Raw genomic sequence first — 21,341 nt, forward strand, 5'->3', positions numbered from 1 at the left:
GACAACCTGAAAATTACTGTAGGGACTGTGCAGAAATTCGATTGGAACCTAAATTTCCTGGTATTGGCTCTGGTTCCATCCACCTAGTTGGACTATCTGGGTCTATTCTGGACTCGGCCTCAGCCAGGGTGTTCCTCCCATGGGACGAGTTTCAAAAATCAGTTCACACAAGACCTCTGCAAAGAGAGATTCTTGCCATGTGGGGCAAGAATCCACAGTCTATACAATCTGATCTTGTTGAGCTGGGGTACAAGAGGGTCCCTGATTTGGTGGCTTTGTTCTCCGTCTCTTGGACAGGGTAAATCTTCCTTCCCCTCTACGGTGGTCACCACGGATGCCCGAGTGGGGTGGCGTTTTTTTGGCACGGAATGTGCTCAGGGGGTCTGGACTTCGGAGGTGTTTCATCAGTTGTGTCTCCAGTGGGGAACTCCCGAGGTGGGCCTGTTGGCATCTCGTCTCAACAGGAAGGTGCTTGAGTTTGTGGCACGGTCTCGGGATCCTCTAATCAACGCCACAGACGCACTGGTGGCTCCTTTGCGTTCAGTATCGTCTTATATACGTCTTTCTAAAATTCTGCCAAGACTCCTGCTTAGGCTCGAGGCAGAAGGCATTACGGCCATCCTAGTGGCTCAAGACTGGCCTAGTCGGTCTTGGTACGCTGATCTGACCTGGTTGGTCGGTGATGCTCTTTGGAGACTTCCTCTTGGATGAGATCTGTTGGCTCAAGGGCCAATCGTCCATCTTGCTTTACAGTCACTGGCTTTAACAGCTTGGCTGTCGGAAGCCAGGTGCTGAAGGCTAGGGAGTTGTCTGAATCTGTGATTCCCACGCTGTTGTAAGCTAGTAAATCTACTTCTAGGTAGATTTAACATCACGTTTGAAGAGTGTACTTTGCAGATGTAAATCTCTTGGGGTTTACCACTGCTTCATTTCAGTGACTCAGTTTTTCTTTCCTCCAACAAGTTGTGGAGCAGCGTCTGGCCTCAGGTACTACCGAGGGCCGGGTTCGGCCTTGGCTGTTTTCTTTTATCGTCCTTTGGCTAAGTTTTCTGTGGTTCGCACCTTTGTTCGTGGGGTTTGCCACTTGGCTCCCCCAGTACGTTCTCCATTACCTGTGTGTGATCTCCACTTGGTGCTGTCGGATCTTCAGTAACCGCTCTTGGAAAATATTCACAAGATTCCTCTGCTTACATGTCCCAAAAGTTAGTCGTCTTGGTGGCTTTTTCTTCTGCACGTAGGATGTCTGAGCTGGCAGCCTGTCTTGGCGTTCACCTTACTTGGTGGTTCACGGAAATAGTGGTGCTTCGGCTCTGCCAGTCGCTCTTTCCTAAAGTAATTTCTGGTTTCAATTTACATAAAAGTCTAAGCACCCTAAAGAACTTGCCTTACATTCTTTGAATGTGGCATGGGCAATCAGGGTGCACCTGGCGACGACTGAGTCATTGCGAAACTCGGATCCCCTATTTGACCTTACGGATGGACTCTGTTAGGAGCTGGCCGTGTCTGCTGTGACCATTTCCAGATGGATAGGCAGGCGGTGGTGTAGGCCTATTCAATTAAGGGTCAGGATCCTCCTTTCCCTGTTATGGCGGATTTTACATGGGCGTTTAATGCCTCTAGGACTTCCATCATCACTTGGTCATCCGCGCACATTTTCACAAAATTTTATAAGGTGAATGTGTTGGCATCTCCAGATGCCTCCTTTTGGCTGCAAGGGTTTGCAGGCCGCTGTTTTACCTGGTTGGCTGGTTTGCGGGCCGTTCCTGTTTTACCTGGTTGGCTACGTCTAGCCTGTGGGAAGTATATTTATTGCTGTATTCTTCCCACCCCTCATGTTCACACTACTTTGGGACATCCCATGGGTCAAAGAAGATATGGAGCTAGGTCCTGTCAATGAACGAGAAAGAAAACTGGATTTGTGTCTTACCATAAAATCCTTTTCTCTGATGTTCATTGACAGACACAGCACCCACCCCTCTGTGGAGTTGGGTAATGTATTCTTCTGACACTACTTGTTACAAAACTGAGATCCTAGAGCAGGAAGTGGGAGCATACCTCCTGGGACTACCCCATGGGCGTAGTTAAGCTATGTTAACTTTTTTTAAACCCTTTTCCTGCCAAGTGTCTTACTCCCAGGAAGAGCAGCATAACCCACGGGTCAAAGAAGATATGGAGCTGTGTCTGTCAATGAACATTAGAGAAAAGGATTTTACGGTAAGACAAAAATCGATTTTTTCTTTTTTCAGTTTTCAAAACTTTGTGACAAAAATCAAGATCTGCAAAATACTCATAATGCCTCTCAGCAAATAGCTTAGGGTTTCTTTCGGAAAAGGGGTCATTTTGGGGGGGGGGGGGGATTGTGCTGTCCTGGCATTTCATGGCCTCCGAAACTGTGATAGGTAGTGAGGAGTGAAATCAACAATTTCCGCTCTTAGAAAGCGTGAAGGAGGTGTCGGAGTCCTGTACGCGGCTAGACTGCCAAAAAGTCTCACACGTGATATCCCCATACTCAGGAGAAGCAGCAGAATGTATTTTGGGTTGTCATTTCAAATATACCTATGGCACGTTTGAGCAATATATCATTTAGCGACAACTTTGTGTAAAAAAATTAAAATTACATTTTCCCGAATACTTTTGGCAAAATATAAAATATTCCATGGACTTAACATGCCTCTCAGCAAATAGCTTAGGGTGTCTACTTTCCAAAAAGGGGTCATTTGAGGGGCGTTTTGTGCTATCTTGGCATTTCATGGCCTCCGAAACTGTGATAGGTAGTGAGGAGTGAAATTGACATCAGCCCGCCTCTCTGACTCTGCCAATCCGAGCAGGCTTTGCATTAAATAATAAAATACATCGCTCTCCGTGATTGGCTCAGCGCAGTATACTGTATGTAGCTGAAGCTACGGTATACAGGTACAGGATTCCCGCACAGCCATCATCTTGAGATTACATCTACCGGTAATACTTATACTTGGGGTACCTTGGAGATATTATGAGAGATTACATGTATTACAGTACTTGGGGTACCTTGGAGATCTATGAGAAATCTGATGTTTCTTAATGGTGTTGCCTTGCTTCGCAAGGGAGGTAGTCTAATATGGCGAGTATAGCCCAAAACCTATGTTTTAACTTGAAAATTAGGGGGGTCGTCTTATACGCCGGAAAATGTGGTAATTTAATATTTATTGGGCTCAACATGCCTCACAGAAAATTATTTTGGGTGCTTACTGTCTAAAATCACGCAGTGACAAATTACAAAAAATAGCCTGGTCATTAAGGGGATAAATTCTTCCGGTCCAGAAGTGGTTACATTTACAGTTGAGCTACAACGATTAGAGCAGGGAAGCAGGAATTAGGGAAAGACAGATTATCGGCGGCCGATATGCACTTTCCCCGATCTATTAGTATCGGCCCTGGAATTGGTGGATATTGCCAATATTTTTGTGACGTCATTCTGCCTTCTTAGGCCGCATTCCTCGCCTTGGACAGCTTCGTCTGGAGTCCGGACTAGCCTCGCGGGAGTGTATCACAGCCATACACCCACATCCACAGGCCCTGTACCAGCCACCCACAGGCACTGTACCAGCAAGCCAGCCACCCACAGGCACTGTACCAGCCAGCCAGCCATCCACAGCCACTGTGCCAGCCAGCCACCCACCACAGAGTGCCAGCCAGCCACCCACCAACAGGGTGCCAGACAGCCAGTCACCCACAAACAGGGTGCCAGACAGCCAGTCACCCACAAACAGGGTGCCAGACAGCCAGCCACCCACAAACAGGGTGCCAGACAGCCAGCCACCCACAGGCCCTGTACCAGCCAGCCACAGACACTGTACCAGCCAGCTGCCTACAGGCCCTGTGCCAGCCACCCACCACAGGATGCCAGCCAGCCACCCACCACAGGGTGCCAGCAAGCCAGCCACACACCACAGGGTGCCAGACAGCCAGCCACCCACCCACCACATGGTGCCATGCCAGCCACCCACCACAGGGTGCCAGCAAGCCAACCATTAAGCATTAAACAAAAATGAACATGTTCAGTACCAGATGTGTCAAAAATTGTCTTTATTTTTCAAAACTTTAAATGTACAAAATATCGGCCCATACCGATACATTGTGACCAAAATATCGGTATCGGCCCTGAAAAAAAACATAAAATAAAGGTGAAGGCGCCTGGCCCTATCAAAAGATACTAAAAACCTGCTGCCCTTTTTAATTGTTAAATAACAATAAATAGATAAACGAATGGTAAAAAGGCGCTGGTGATCTTAAGTGTGGAATTTTGACACTTAAGATCACCAGCGCTTTTTTACCATTCGTTTACCTGAAAAAACCATATCGGTCTATCCCTAGCAGGAATATTCAGCCCCATAGCTTCCGTTCTTGAGAAGTTGATCTTAAGGTAAGAGAGCGAGATGTATGTTTCAAATTGAGAAGAAGTTCAGAAACCTTGGTACAAAGGCTCAGAATTTCTCGTTCAGTGTCAGGAGAGGTAACATGTTTATGGAGAGCCTCAACGTTTCAAAAGTCTGGTAGAAGAGAGGACAACTATGCCTCTTTTTCTCACTTCACCCGTGCACCATGCTTGATTAGAAACCCCCAAATAACTGATTTGTGGGCTTCCCAAACCACTCGAAAAGCACAGTCAGGGGGTATCATTTGTCTGGAAATACCATGCGGCCGGCCCGCCCTCCAGTGACGCTTCCGCTGCCTCATTGGTTGATAATCTCCCGGCTGTTACTGCTGCTAGCCAGTCAGTGTCTCCAGGCAAACCGCGGCCGGCCCTCCCCGCTGCCTGATTGGGTCATCTCCTCGGCTGCTGCTGCTTGCCAGTGACTGACAGTAAGGGCAAACTGCGGACCCGGAAGGACACCTACCTGTACCAGTGCTATTCGCTGAATGTAAAAATGCCCCCCTCAGTGCTCTTTAGCCCCCCCTCAGTGCTCTTTAGCCCCCCCAGTGTTCTTTAGCCCCCCCCAGTGTTCTTTAGCCCCCCCCCAGTGTTCTTTAGCCCCCCCCATTGCTCTTAGTCCCCCCAGTGCCCTTAAGCCCCCCCCCCGGTGCTCTTCAGCTCCCCACAGTGCTTTTCATCTCTTCCCCCCCCCCCATGCTTTCTGGCTCCCCCAGTGCTCTCCAGCTCCCTGGCTCCCCCCCTCAGTGATTTCCAGTTCCCCCCAGACAGTGCTCTCCATTCCCCCCCCCTCTCCCCCTGGTTTTCCATGCTCCCCCCCCCCCCGCGCCTTCCAACCCCCCTGCAGTGCTTTCCAAACCCCCCCCTTAATTCTCTCCAGTCCCCCCCCCCCCCGTGCCCTTCTACTTCTCCAGTGTTCTCTGCTTCCCCTGTGCTCTTCTATCATGTCTGCAGTCTCTGACCTTCTCTTGTATCATGTCCGCAGCCTCTGACTACCTCCTGTATCATGTCCGCAGCCTCTGACCACCTCCTGTATCATGTCCGCAGCCTCTGACCACCTCCTTTATCATGTCCGCAGCCTCTGACCACTTCCTGTATCATGTCCGCAGCCTCTGACCACCTCCTGTATCATGTCCGCAGCCTCTGACCACCTCCTGTATCATGTCCGCAACCTCTGACCACCTCCTGTATCATGTCCACAGCCTCTGACCTTCTCCTGTGTCATGTCTGCAGCCTCTGACCACCTCCTGTATCATGTCCGCAGCCTCTGACCACCTCCTGTATCATGTCCGCAGCCTCTGACCACCTCCTGTATCATGTCCGCAGCCTCTGACCACCTCCTGTATCATGTCCGCAGCCTCTGACCACCTCCTGTATCATGTCCACAGCCTCTGACCACCTCCTGTATCATGTCCGCAGCAGCCTCTGACCACCTCCTGTATCATGTCCGCAGCAGCCTCTGACCACCTCCTGTATCATGTTCGCAGCAGCCTCTGACCACCTCTTGTATCATGTCCGCAGCAGCCTCTGACCACCTCCTGTATCATGTTCGCAGCAGCCTCTGACCACCTCTTGTATCATGTCCGCAGCAGCCTCTGACCACCTCCTGTATCATGTCCGCAGCCTCTGACCACCTCCTGTATCATGTCCGCAGCCTCTGACCACCTCCTGTATCATGTCTGCAGCCTCTGACCACCTCCTGTATCATGTCTGCAGTCTCTGACCACCTCCTGTATCATGTCCGCAGCCTCTGACCACCTCCTGTATCATGTCCGTAGCCTCTGACCACCTCCTGTATCATGTCTGCTAAATGTACAGTGTGTGTCGTAAAACGTTTGACATTTCGAACATGGGAGAGGCAGCGCTGTCTAGCCACGCTAAAGGTGCAAAGCACCAGTCTGCAGCTGCGTGCTTGACAGCTTCCAATCCGATCGCTGGCTTTTTCACCCGTGCGCCTGAAGTGACACCGGCTCCCAGCTGCGGCAGCGGTGCTTCCATCTCATTCACTGTAAAACAAGGGACCATTTTGAGTCACGCTGTATCCAGAGATGAAAAGCTAACTGCAGAGGTACTGCACACTACAAAGATTGTCATTTATTTTAGTAAAAATATGCTGGGTGTGACAGGGATTTTCTTCTTATTTAACATGTATACATAGACATTTCATGAAACATTGGGTCATGAATATTTACGTGAAGTCATGGAAAAGTCATGCAATTTTATTGGTGAAAATGTGTATGAACCCTGCAAGGGTGCTTCTGAGAAAGAGGTCCTGTTGTACATTGGGGGCATAAATAGTGGCCAGAGTTACTCCGATACCACTGATTGTACCTTTAAGTAACAAGAAACTACCCCTGGCATCCACGAGAGTATCCGAGCATTTCCATGGAACCTTGCTCGAGATCAAAATAGAAACACCCTTAGACTTAGTCAAGGTATTGGTGACATGGTAAGTCAAAGGGTAGTACCAAGTTCTAAGCAAGGGAAGGGGGTCATTTGTGAAATGTGTTTCCTGGAGAAATGCAACATCTGCCCGTGGACGTTTCAAGTCGTGCAAGAGCATACGTCGCTTTTCCGGTGAATTGAGCCCCCTGGCATTCAGAGACACGATACAGAGAGTCTCCATTCCTTGCCCAACACAATGGGGAGGGAAGAGGGCGAGAGACAAAAAAGGGGGGGGGGTTGTCGAGAGAGCGTAAAAAAGACTGAGGGGATGAGGAGTAAGAATAGAACAGGGAAAGATCGGAGAGAAGAGGTTTGTATCAAGAGGAATACAATTAACTCAGTAGCCCCCTCAAGGGTAACTAGTGGAACACCATAATGGCACTTAAACCAAAACAGCAGCAAGGCCGCCTGAGGCCTAAAGTGGGGGAGGAGCTTAAACACTGACCAGGAGTGGAGCTCCCAGTATCTACTACCAGCCAATATAATCAAACAGCGGGTAAGCCGCAGAAACACCTTACCTAAGATTAAACAGTGTAAGTCAGAGTTACGATATGACTTAACAAACATTTTATATCCAGTACTGCTTGGTAGCTTCAACCACTATGATCCTTAATGATACAAGGGAGTCGGCCCTAAGTCGCCCATCCCTCCCGGGGCCTGACAGTGCGAGAGCAAAGACACGACTTATAAAGTATAAGGTACAGAGGAATGCACGCCAGACAAACTGATGCACGTCCCACCACTTCCAGACGTCCCACCACTTCCAGATAATGGTAAGTATGTCCCACAGAAATGCAGTGGTGACATGAACATCATGCCCTACTCGGCACCATCCAGCTTCTCCAAGGGCAACCGACAACCCACAGCGGCCTACCCGGAAACGATGCAGCAACATGATTGACTGCCCAGAATCCACCCCCTCCCACATGACCGTCCTCATGGTGAGATCAGTTGACCCCCCTCAATGGGAGGCATGATCCCTTCCAGCATAGGCGAAGCCCAAAGCAATGTTTCAGTGAAATACCAAAATAAAAAATAAAAAAACACCGAAACATATATAGAGGTGTCCAGCCCTCCCGCTCAACTGGTGGGATCGTACATAAAATAGCTTTCCCCTCCTCCCCTACTATATGAGGGAGGAAGAAGATGGGAAAAAATTAGGGCGCAAAGCCCTTCAATAAAATGGCAGAAAAGGTTCCGATGGTAAAAGTTAAGCCGGAGGGATAGAACAGGGGAACATTCACCTGGGGGCCACCCTGTGTGGGCAGTCATTTAAAGGCATGTTAAAACATAGCAATACAAGAAGAGGAGTCTGGACGATTCAAACTCCCCTTGAAACCACTGATCAGGATTCTCGAGAGCCATCCAGAGTAGGTGCCCTGGAGCGGCGACGCTATCCAGGCTGATGGGGTGGTTGACTAGAGAGGGAAGAGATGACTCCCAGGCATCCCAGCATTCTCTGCAATAGCTGCAATCCGGCACCAGAATGCAATCTGTTTCCAGGGAGGCAAAGAGACCTGGTAGGTCAGCCTGCGAGCGGAGAGAAAAAAAGAGGAGGCCTTCCAAATCGAGACAGAGATGGGGTAGCCTCATCAGTATGTATGTCCCAGCTGTCGGACATGGTCCAGGACAGGGCAGAGAAGAGCTCTCCAGGGTAGTGTCCATTACTCTGTAAAAGATCGCTGTAACAGTGTCACATAAATCTTCGGAGCCTGTAGCTTCGGGGAGGTCACGGAGCCACAAGTTGTTCCGGCGGCTCCTTTCCCCCGGTTTTCTCCAGACGGAGTTGTAGAGCCACTGTCGCCTCAGCCTGGGAGTCGCAGGCCACCTCCAGCTCTGCCACCTGACGTTCCAGGGTAGCAGTTGCCGTTGCCCCGGTTGCGAGACGTCCCGCTGGTGACTGAACCTTCACCTGGACTTACTGTATGTCTGTACGGTGGGCATCCGTAAACTTTTGAATAAGGGCCTCTATATCTGCTCTCGTGGGGAGAGCTTGCAGGAGAGTCCGGAGCTCCACCGTCACGATCTCAGCCGGTGTGCAGTCTGTGAGTTTTGGGGGGGAGGTGTCTGCCCGATTGTAGCACCAGTGGGACTTTAGAATAACTGTCCAAGCCCATACAGGAGGCAGGAGAGTCTGGAGGTGCTCTCAACAGGGCGGAGAAGATCTCTGCGCTGTAGAGTGACTCCGGAAATGTCTGGCAGTAGTCTAATTGGGGATCTATCGAGGTCTACCTGACCAGCTTCCCAAGCTTTGTGGAGGATGGCTTCCTTGTGTGAGTAGTGATGGAGATGGCATATCATGTCTCGTGGGCGTAGTGGCTCAGAAGATTTAGGTCCCAGGTATCTGTGGACCCTATCTATCTCCAAGTTGGCAGGTGGGGTAGTGTCCATTACTCTGTAAAAGATCGCTGTAACAGTGTCACATAAATCTTCGGAGCCTGTAGCTTCTGGGAGGTCACGGAGCCACAAGTTGTTCCGGCGGCTCCTTTCCCCTGGTTTTCTCCAAACGGAGTTGTAGAGCCACTGTCGCCTCAGCCTGGGAGTCGCAGGTCACCTCCAGCATCGCCACCTGACGTTACAGGGTAGCAGTTGCCGTTGCCGCGGTTGCGAGACGTCCCGCCGGTGACTGAACCTTCACCTGGACTTACTGTATGTCTGTGCAGTGGACATCCGTAAACTTTTGAATAAGGGCCTCTATATCTGCTTTCGTGGGGAGAGCTTGCAGGAGAGTCCGGAGCTCCACCGTCACGATCTCAGCCGGTGTGCAGTCTGTGAGTTTTGGGGGGAGGTGTCTGCCCGATTCTAACACTAGTGGGACCTCAGAATAACTGTCTGAGCCCACAGGAGGCAGGAGAGGCTGGAGGCGCCTGAGAGGAGGAGGCCTCAGCCAAGCGGCCATGCGTCGTTACCATCTTGGACTCAGGGCCAGGTTTATGTGAGCCCGGAAAAAAGTTTTGGATCTCCGCTCTTGAGGAGCTTGTCCTGGGTTGCTTGCAAGGGGTCTTTGTTCTGCTTTTCTTCGCAGATAACATGCCGATGTATATTTGTAGAAAAGATGGTGTTGCGCTGGCGTGAAGGCAGGAGCTCAAGTATAGCACGTCTTCACCCATCTATGTCCAAGCCACGCCCCAACTCTCTTTTTTTTAATGCTCTCTGCATCTGAACTTTGTCTGACAGGAAGCAAGGAGACATCTTCCAATGACTTAGGCTTGTTCTGCATGATGTCCTTGTTCAGAGATGTACATGATGTATGACTATCTTGGTAGAGGAAAAGGGCTTTGCTTCCCCATATCAGCTGCTTCTGCCCCATTACTGGTTATGTGATAACTGGTGGAGGAATATACAAAAAGCAGCAGCTGAAGTTCAAAAATTTCATATTGTCAGAATGAATGAAGTGGGAGTAGAAAGACCATTTTGCACTGCAGCATTCCCTCCAGCAAGAGAAACAGTGAGTGGTACAATAGTGACCTTATTAAATCTGCTGAGACTAGGAGTCAGGGACAGCAGTGCCTTAGGTAATTTCTCGCTCCAGATATACAGCTTCGAGTCTATAGGCACAGAATATACTCTATCTTTCAAGAATAATTTAAACAAAAGTTACCTTTTTAAAGTACTGCTTAGGAGCAAATTAACCTTTATAGATGTTGCTTTTATTGTCCACTTTTTGAGTTTAAATCCACCTTAAATCCTGAGTGAGATTTAAAGTGGGGTTGCACTTTAAAACTCCAGCTTTAGTTACCTTTTTAATTTTTAAATAAACTGTTTGTTTGGCGATGCTTTTATATTTGACTTTCTGGTGTGAACTTGAAACTGTTAGAGAAACTGCCTTTGAAGTGAGCAGCCTGTAATTGTTTAAACCTCCCTTTATTGGTCCTGGACTCTGGGCCTCACATTCACACTGCAGGGAATACTTCCATCTTGTGGAGTCCTTGTAGAATGTAACAAGGGAACAGTGTGAGGAGCTGCATGTCTGTGATCCTGTGAACTCAGTGTGGGGGAGAATCAATGCTGCACACAGTGAACTCTTCTGATTGAAGATGTAGTAAGGGCAATGCGCTTGTTCCTCTTTGTTTTCACAGAGCGATTTTCAGAGGCTCATGAGCTCCACAGAGGAATCGTGTCGCAATCTGGCCTTCATCCTGGCCCTGCGCTCCATTCAGTGTAATCCCAGGTGGGTGAGGCAGATATGCTTTGTTATAGATGTGCTTAGTTCAATGTTCAGGTTTTCACTGGTCTCTCATATATAGTGGAGGATTCTTTTGAAATGTTGTGCATCTTCTATTGCTAAATAACCTATAGTTGTGCTTATTAATGCTGAATGTTTTTGTGGCTACAGCTTCGGTAATATAACTTGCCTGTAATGAGTGTATCCTTTGTCCTCTTGATTGCACATTAGTATAAAAACATTTTCTCCAGTAATGATAGGTTCTCTTCACAGTGCTGAACTTTAGAGCTGAGTGGGTTAATTGCCTTAGGTCGAAGTCCTGGCTCACACTATTGTGAGTTGCTTTGCATGGGCACGGAAGCCCATTCATCTGAAAGAGCTGTATCCATGTTTCGTGCAGGAAAAGGGTTCCTGCAAAATGCAGCAGCAGGGAAATCGCATGGAGCTTTGGCTACCGCACCCGCAAATGCGCTGCATTTTTAGATGCGTGGGGGTGCCATTAGGAATAAATGACAGCCTTATGCATTTCTAAGGAACAGCGCAATTTGGTTGCGGGTGGGGGAACTGTTGCAATACCCACAATAGTGTAAATCAAGCCTCATATATCAGTGTATTATAGTCCTGAATGCCACACACCCCTTTCTGTCCTCTCTATTCATAAAATGAATTGCATTTTATTCAGTATATTCAATACACTCTATGAATGGAGCTGAGGCAGATGAATAGCGGGATCTTCTCCCCCCATTCAGAAAACATGCTGCATTTCATAAAAACAAAGGACGAGTATGAGTGGAGGAGAAGACAGAAAGGGAAGGGCAGTCGCTGGGACTTGTATGGCTACTTGTGCGGCTACAGGCTTGTCTGTGCCTTCTAATATCTCCATGTAGGCCAGAAGGTGATGGACAAAATTTGTGATTTAACATGTGGCAAGGACTTGTGAGAAAATGCAGGAAGTGACATAGGGCTATGAGTTCTCACCACTCACCACATTGGCCCTGCATAGATTGACTCACACTTAAAGCGATCATATGAATATCTAAAGAAGGTATTTTCACTGTTTTTCAAAAAAAATGTAAAACCGCTTGTCATTACCCAATGCCTGAAATATACCTTGTTCGAGTCGGCAGCTTGGGCGCACCTCTTTTTTTTGGAGTGTTTCTAAACCTGAGAACTGAATTTTCTATATAGCGGCGTACCAGTCTTTTGTTATGTTGGCAGAAGTAGATTTTAGATTTCTTTTTCAGACTTTTTTTCCCCGTTTATTTCCAGCTGGTGATCCTGCCAGTAACACAATTCCTGACTTAGAGTGGCATCTTTCACTCGCCATATCTATGGAAGGGCAGTGTTTTCACCCTACGGCAGGACTAAAGAATACCTCTGAACATTCTTTGGATTTTCTTACACTTTTTAGGACAGAGTAACAAGGTCACCCCACTGAACCCTTCTTAACTGGTTTATACTAAAGGAGGACCTCCACACTATTCCACGTGTACCTAACTTTTGGGGGATGTGGATTTTTGTTTTAAAACACACAGCTGTTACTGATCGATCCTTATGTTTTTTTCAGCATTGCTGCAGACTTTCTCCCTACCTTTATGTACTGCCTTGGCAGTAGAGACTCTGAAGTGGTACAAACGGCACTGAATAACCTGGCGGGGTACATACTACTATGCCAAGGTAAGATCTGCTCAAACAGCTAAACACCCCCTGTTATCATCCATGTTATTTTACACACAAAATGGAAGGAGATCAGTCCAGAGACCAGCTATACATAGTGATAGCATTTTTATTGCTGGCTCATGGGACCTTTTCACTGACTCATGTGAGAGTCAGTAGTTAGCACACAGAAGGCTATTAGATGCGTTAATCCACCGATCCTATCCATTAGGACTTATGTGTCTAAATCGGAGGAAAGGGAGCTTTTTTGACACACTTTCAATACAGTATATTGTCTTCTGATGACTTTAGTTATAGTGTGCCTTTATATAATATTAATTGATGAAGAAAGCTCTATTTAAAGTTTGCCTGTTCTTCAGTTACAATCATACTGTGAAGTAATGGACAGTGAAAAAGAAAGATGTAGGGAAAGAAAGATGGAGAGAAAGAAAGATGGAGGTAAAGAAAAATGTAGTGAAAGAAAGAATGATGTAGGGACAGAAATCAAGAAAAGAAAGATGGAGGGAAAGAAAGCAAGATGGCGAGAAAGAAAGATGGAGAGAAATAAAGCAAGATGGCGAGAAAGAAAGATGGAGAGAAAGAAAGCAAGATGGCGAGAAAGAAAGATGGAGAGAAAGAAAGCAAGATGGCGAGAAAGAAAGCAAGATGGCGAGAAAGAAAGATGGAGAGAAAGATGGAGGGAAAGAAAGAAAGATGGAAATAAAGTAAGATGGATGGAAAAAAAGTCTGTCGGGGGACAGAAAAAGAGAGGGATGGAGGGCAAGAAAAAGCGATAGCAGAAGAGGGATGGTGGGTGAGAGAAAGAAAGAGGGATGGAGAGAGAGAAAGAAAGAGGGATGGAGAGAGAGAAAGAAAGAGGGATGGAGAGAGAGAAAGAAAGAGGGATGGAGAGAGAGAAAGAAAGAGGGATGGAGAGAGAGAAAGAAAGAGGGATGGAGAGAGAGAAAGAAAGAGGGATGGAGAGAGAGAAAGAAAGAGGGATGGCGAGAGAGAAAGAAAGAGGGATGGAGGGAGAGCGAAAGAAAAAAAATTTAGGGGAGGAGGAAAAGAAAGAAGGAAAGATGTAGGGAAAGAAAAAAAAAAGGAAGTGTGAGAGAGAAAAGGATGGAGGGAAAGAGAAAGATGGAGGGAAAGAAAGGAAGAGTGAGGGAGAGAAAGATAGAGGGAAAGAAAGGAAGAGTGAGAGAAAGAAAGATGGAGGGAAAGAAAGGACGAGTGAGAGAAAGAAAGATGGAGGGAAAGAAAGAAAGATGGAGGGAGAGAAAGAAAGATGAAGGGAAGGAAAGATGTAGAGAAAGAAAGAAAGATGAAGGGAAAGAAAAATGGAGAGGGAGAAAGAAAGAAAGAGGGATGGAGGGCAAGAGAAAAAAATAAAGGGATGGAGAGGGAGAGAGAAAAATGGATTGAGAGAAGAGGGATGGAGGGAGTGCGAAAGAAAGAGGGATGGTGGGTGAGAGAGAAAAAAGAGGGATGGTGGGTGAGAGAGAAATAAAGAGGGATAGTGGGTGAGAGAAAGAAAGAGGGGTGGAGGGAGAGAGAAAGAGAGGGATGGAGAAATAAATTGGGAAAGAAAAAAAAAAGGAAGATGGAGAGAATGAAAGAAAAAGATGGAGGGAAAGAAAAAAAGGAAGATGGAGAGAATCAAACATGTAGGGAAAGAAGGACAGAGGGAAATAAAGAAAGATGGAGGGAAAGAAAGAAGGAAAGATGTAGGGAAAGAAATAAAGATGGAGATAAAGAAAGAAAGATGGAGATAAAGAAAGAAAGATGTAGGGAAAGAAAGAAAGACAGAGAGAAAAATGTAGGGAAAGAAAGGTGGAGGGAAAGAAAGATTGAGGGAGAGAAAGAAAGACAGAGGGAAGGAAAGAAAGAAATATGGAGAGAAAGAAAGATGTAGGGAAACAAAGAAAGACAGAGAGAAAGATAGATGATGTTAGAGAAAGAAAGACAGAGAGAAAGAAAAATGTAGGGAAAGAAAGATGGGGGGAGAGAGAAAGAGGGAGGGAAAGAAAGAAAGATGGAGGGAAAGAAAAAAGGAAGAGTGAGAGAAAGAAAGAAAGATGGAGGGAAAGATGGTGGGAAAGAAAGACGAGGGAAAGTGAAAGAAATATGGAGGGAAAGAAAGATGGAGGGTGTAACGGAACCGCGACCCACACTGTGCTTGTGGATTTCTGTCAGTATACTGCTTCTGCCCAGTCTTGAACATAGATATCAAATATCCTAGCCGACCCCATACAAAGCTAGCCGACAACTTGTATAAGTTAAGGAACCTTCTCCTTTATTGAACAACTCACGCAGAATATATACAGCATGGACATCCCCCTCCTGATCAGATTACCCCATCAGTTCAGGTGCCTGATTACATTACCATATGCAGATGAAATTGTATACAGAAATAGAATTACCTGAACTAATTATCTAGCCATCTGGACAGAAACAATATGTGAGTTCATTAACAATGGGACATACAGGCTTAACAGAATACACACCCCACCTCAATACACAGACAATAGGAAGAGACCATCAGTGACACACTGCCCGTCTCTGACATTGAAATACAATACACATCATCATAAGTGTAAACACAGAACAGATTGTAGATAACAGGTGTGTATTTCGGCATATTCAAACGAGGTGTGGAAGACAGGTGGTTAAGCTGATTTTCGCATGTGCTATGAGTCTTACTGTCTTGGGGAGACATGGACTGGAATCCAAAGTAACATTACTCCAAGGGACCCACATATATTGTCTGTCTTTCATTCCCAGTGACGGTGAGTACCGTCACAGGGGGAATGAAAGAAAGATGGAGGGAATGAAAGAAAGAAAGATGGAGGATGTGAAAGAAAGATGGAGGATGTGAAAGAAAGATGGAGGATGTGAAAGAAAGATGGAGAGTGGGAAAGAAAGATGGAGAGTGGGAAAGAAAGATGGAGAGTGGGAAAGAAAGATGGAGAGTGGGAAAGAAAGATGGAGAGTGGGAAAGAAAGATGGAGAGTGGGAAAGAAAGAAAGATGAAGGGGAAAAAAAGAGGGAGAGAAAGATGTAGGGAAAGAAAGATGTAAAGAACGAAAGACGAAGAGAGAAGAAAATGAAGAGAAAGAAAGGTGTAGGGAAAGAAATAAAGATGGAGGGAGAGTGAGAAAGAAAGATGGAGGGAAAGAAAGACGGAGAGAGAGAAAAATGTAGGGAAGGAAAGAAAGAAAGATAGAGGGAAAGACAGAAAGATGTAGGGGAAGAAAGAAAGATGTAGGGAAAAAAAGATGGAGGGAAAGAAATAAAGATAGAAAAAAAAGAAAGATGAAGAGAAAGAAAGATGTAGGGAAAGAAAGGAAAAGAAAGATGGAGGGAGAGAAAGAGAGGGATGGAAGGAGAAAAAAAGAAAGGGATGGGGGGTGAGAGAAAGGAAGAGGGATGGAGAAAGAATGGATGAAATAGGTAGGGTGGAGGGAGAGAGAGAGAAAGAAAGAAAGGGAAAGAAAAAAAGGAAGATGGAGAGAAAAAGAAAGAAAGATGAAGAGAAAGAAAGATGTAGGGAAAGATGTAGGGAAAGAAGGAAAGATGTAGGGAAAGAAGTAAAGATGGATGGAGAGAAAGAAAGATGGATGGAAAAAAAAAAAGATGGAAGGAGAGGGGTGGGGGGAAATAGAAAGAGGGATGGAGGGTGAGAGAAAGAAAGAGGGGTAGAGGGAGAGAGAAAGAAAGAGGGATGGAGAAAAAGATGAAAGAACAAAAGAAAGAGTGGAGAAGGGAGAGAAAGAAAGAGGGATGGAGGGAGAGAGAAAGAGTTATAGAAAAAGAGGGATAATGAAAGAACAGACAAAAGACAAAGGGATGGATGGAGAGGAATGGGGGAGAGAGAAAGAAAGAAAGAGGGAGGGAGAGAGAAAGAAAAAGGTATGGGTGGAGAGGGATGAAGGGAGAGAGAAAGAAAGAGGAATGGATGGAAAGAGAGCATGAAGAGATGGAGGGAGAGAGAAAGAATAAAGTGATGGAGGGGGAGAGAGAAAGAAAGAGGGATGGATGGAGGGGGAGAGAAGGAAAAAGGGATGGATGGAGAGAGAAGAAAAAAGGGATGGAGGGAGTGAGAAAGAGTAATAGAAAAAGAGGGATGTAGAAAGAAAGAATGAAAGAACAGACAAAAGAAAAAGGGGTGGATGGAGAGAGCAAGAAAGAGGGATGGATGGAGGGAGAGGAAAAGAAAGAGGGATGGATGGTTAGAGAAAAAGAGGGATGAAAGAAAAAATAAAAGAAAATGGGATGGATGGAGAGGGATGGGGGGAGAGAGAAAGAGGGATGGAGGGAGAGAAAAAAGGGATGGGTGGAGAGGGATGGAGAGAGAGAAAGAGGGATGGTGGGTGAGAGAGAAAGTGAGATGGAGAGAGAGGAATGGAGAGACAGAAAAAGAAAGAGGGGTGGAGGGAGAGCGAAAGAAAGAGGGGTGGATAGAGAGAGAAAGAAAGAAGGATGGAGAAAGAAAGGATGAAAGAACGAAAGAGGGACAGAGTGAGGCAAAGGAAGGGATGGAGGTAGAGAGAGAGCAAGAAAGGAATGGATGGAAGGAAGGAGAAAGAAAGAAAGGCATGGATGGAGGGAGAGAGAAAGAGAGTTATAGAAAAAGAGGGAGAAAGAATGAAGGAACAGATAAAAGACAAAGGGATGGATGGAGAGGGATGGGGGTAGAGCGAAAGAAAGAGGGGTGGAAGGAAAGAGAAAGAAAAAGGGAGGAATGGAGGGGGAGAGAAAAAGGGAGGGATGGAGGGAGGGGGAGAGAAAGAAAGAGGGATGCATGGAGAGGGGGAGAGAAAGAAAGAAAGAAGGATGGAGGGAGAGCGCTTAATGTTACCTTTTCTACATGCTTTTAAAACCTCAGCAATTTACTTTGAAAATAACAGGCATTATCTTCTTTCATATAGGCATTTGCTATCTTTTACATTTCTACAGTTATAATGTAAACAGGCCTATGCAGTTTTGGTTAGTGTTGAGGGGTTAGAATCACTGTCAGAGAGATTGGCCCTTTTGATTTGTCCTGGTGACCTCTGTCGCAGGTATTGTAAGTAGGGTAAAATCTAAAAATTTCAGTTATCACAACAGAAAGCGAGTTTACATTTTCCAATGGGGGCTCCTGTTTCTGCAACAACTATTCATGAAGAGATTTCAATCACTTTGGAGAGATTTTCTATCGGTTCATGTCACTTCAATAAGGAATTAAAGGAAATCTCTTCATTGGGACACTTATGGGGGGAAAAAAAAACTGGGGTATTACCATTCCCTGCATTTTCCAAAATTAAAAAAAATGGGCGTTACATAGACTTTAAGTTAATGAGATGAGAGAAATGTTAGTGAATCAGAACACAGTTAAGTTTGTGATCACAGAAGTTAAGCAAGATTGTGTCTCCATCTCCGCATTGGGGCATCAGCAGAGGTTGTAGTGTGATCACTTGAATCTGGAGATGTGGTGCACTCCAGCCGTGTTTGGCCTGATGTAGTGATATATTCTAGATAGGGCCATGTCATAGTTTTAGGCACAAGCATGTATCACCAGCACACCATCTGCTCCTACTAGACTTTCTTTACTTGTCACATACTGTAGGTACAGCAGCGTTTCTGAACTCTAAACTAGCGCCTTTATCGGGCAGCACTGATCATTCAGAAATTATTTTCCTGAAAGATTTGCTGTGGTTTCCGTGAGTCTGTGCCAGGGATATTTGCATAAACATGCACATTCAGCCAGGGCAGTTGTACAGCTGTGTAATCCAAAAATTATATTGCGCTATCTTAAAATGTGAGAATGAGCAGCTAACACCAATCACTAGACAAAAAAGTGATGAAAAAAAGAAAAATGTGTAGCGCTAAAAACTAGTAAATGTCCGACAACATAAAAAGTCCAATTGAACCAGCAATAAGGTACATAGAATAATGATAAGAAAAATCCAATCATGAAAGATGGTGGCAAATGATGTGACCAAGTTGTGCAGCAAATCCCTCCACCAATAACGGTATAAATAAGATTGCGCTCACCAAATGGAAAGGACCCCAAATACCTTATGGCAAAGAGGTCAAACAGGCTTGAAGGAAATATTGTAGTGTCTCAACAGGATTTACCGTCCGCGATGAGCAACGTGCCAATCACTGATGATGAGGATCAGACGGAGACTCCACTTTCCCAAGAGATGGTACATCAAAAAGACAAAAGGAGGAGCACATAGCATAATATTGCTAAAAATAAATGTGAAAAACTCATAGTGCAGCTAATCCCTACACCAGTAAAGGTATAAAAAAGATTGCGCTCACCGAATGAATAGGACTCCAAATGCCATAAAGCATAGGAATCAAACCAAGCTTGAAAGAAGTGATGGAGTGTCCCCACAAGATTCACCGACCACGTTGGACAGCGTGTAGATCCCCAATAGATGAGAGCAATCACGAAATCCACTTCCACAATGGGGGGTGTATCAAAAAAGAAAAATGGGGGACATATAGCGTAATATTGCTAAAACAATTTATTTCTAAAAACGGCTGATACACTTACAAACATCCATGACAGAAAAGCGTGTAGAGTATATAAAACAGCTGTGCTGACTGAGTCCTCTTAACATGTTTTGGCATACGTGCCTTTTTCAAAAGATATGTGTCAGCAGATAGAAACACTTCTATATATAACATATCACTTGGTTACAAATGAGTTAGGCAGGAAGTGAGCCGTGGACCGCCCAGAACCGGAAATGAGACCGACTTGTGTTCCAAGCCTCAATTTGAAATACTGCCAAATAAATACAGAGCATCACTTCCTGAAACCACACAGAAAGTGATGTCGATCATGGGGACAGAGCATCACTTCCTGAAACCACACAGGAAGTGATGTCGATCATGGGGACAGAGCATCACTTCCTGAAACCACACAGGAAGTGATGTCTGATCATGGGGACAGAGCATCACTTCCTGAAACCACACAGGAAGTGATGTCGATGATCATGGGGACATCTCTCCGCCCCTTCGTTTACTTCTCACATCCAGTATGCAGAAAACACCGCCGTAATGGACTAAGTGTGTTTCCAGAGAAGCTATATGTTCTAATTAAAAAACAGGGCTAAATGTGATTAAATAAAACGGTCCAGGTCTCTAAACTAGCGCCTTTATTGGGCAGCATTGATCATTCAGAAATTATTTTCCTGAAAGATTTGCTGTGGTTTCCGTGAGTCTGTGCCAGGGATATTTGCATAAACATGCACGTTCAGCAAGGGCAGTTGTACAGCTGTATTGCATGAGAATTATACAAAACAGTCTTGTGGCACTCAGATCTTCCACCTGTCATTACACACCTACATCTAGCCTAAGAGTATTGTCATTTTATAGTTCAAGCCATTACCATATTTCACCCAGTCCTATCTCTTTTGTTCAGCAATGTAGTTCTAATGTTAGCATCATAACTCTTGTATCGCATCTCCTTGCAGAGCACGCAGCTGTACTTCTTCACAGAGCATTCCTAGTGGGAATTTATGGGCAGATGGACACAAGCCCTCAGATCTCTGAAGCTTTGAAGGTCCTTCACATGGAGGCTATAGTTCGAGAGAATCGCGAGTGAAGACAATGGATTTTTAACATTTCAGAGGAAAAAGTGAACTTGTAGAGATGTTAACTTAGATACTGTTGTTGTTTCAATTAATTATTTTTTATTAAAACAACCTGTTGAATTCAACGTCTTATTCTTTTCCTCTTCTGTCAGAAGATCAGGATGCAGCTAACACAACTTTCCAACAACCAAGAGTGAAAAAAGAAAGGAGACTGGGGAATTCCTTAGTTTGTGTAGTGGAAACAGGCAAAACCATGAAATTAAAAAAAAAAATACCAGGATGGTTACAAGAAAGGGATTCTTTTGTTGCCATAGACAATATAATAAAATGTAGACCTCAGCTCAACCTGGTGATTTTCCTGACCATAGCAGGAATTGTGTGAAACCCACTTGCTTCCATATTTTCAACTCAACCCACTTGCTTTCATATTTTCAACTCGGCTCCAAAGACTATTACAGCAGAGATGCAACTGTGCAAGCTGAGTGTTCTGAGTTTTGCAGTTTGATTCCAGGCCCCAGATGTTTCTGGTGTCCAGGGCATACCTCTTGATACTGTATTGATACCTATAAACTACAAATAATAGATCTAGCTAACATGCTGTGTTCCCTGCGGGGATAGTATGCTAATAGAGCTGTCTTTTTGTTGGATGGGTGATGCCAACACCCACAAACATGGTGCAGCTACTGTGGATGGCAAAAGTTATCACGCCAGGGCGAAGTTCTAAGTCACTGGCTAGTAAAATGCCACTTTCTACCTTGTTTCTGTAAGAAAAAAATCATGCAACTTGGATATAAACAAATACTATACATTCCCTTTAAAGGAAAACATGCACATTTTTCATTGTAGAAGTTAAAAGCTATTTACTATTGCCTGTTTTTTTTTTTTTATTTGGCTGCATTACTGTAAAGAAAATACAATATTGCATAAAATATGAGGTCTATACCATGAACTCCATTCTACGTTTCAGACACTGTTGGAGCTCCAAGATAAGAAACATTAAGCACACACAATCTAATGCCATGTGCAATTTCTGTTTAATTCTAACTGGAGAACTTTTTTTTTTTTTTTCTTA

The 21,341-nt window shown here is 45.4% G+C and overlaps 1 protein-coding gene across 1 annotated transcript in view; it reads left to right on the forward strand.

Annotated features, from left to right (window-relative positions):
* INTS1 (integrator complex subunit 1) overlaps positions 1-20,394 on the forward strand; it is a 385,650-nt gene extending 365,256 nt beyond the window's left edge. The window contains exons 46-48 of the mRNA XM_082260644.1: positions 10,936-11,027; positions 12,589-12,698; positions 20,150-20,394. Of these exons, the coding sequence (XP_082116770.1) occupies positions 10,936-11,027; positions 12,589-12,698; positions 20,150-20,280 (333 nt within the window). The 3' untranslated portion in view covers positions 20,281-20,394. The remainder of the gene's footprint in view (positions 1-10,935; positions 11,028-12,588; positions 12,699-20,149) is intronic.
* Positions 20,395-21,341: the final 947 nt, after the last annotated feature.

Source organism: Pelophylax lessonae (genome assembly GCF_965119305.1).
Source record: "Pelophylax lessonae genome assembly, chromosome: 6".
Lineage (NCBI taxonomy): Eukaryota > Metazoa > Chordata > Amphibia > Anura > Ranidae > Pelophylax > Pelophylax lessonae.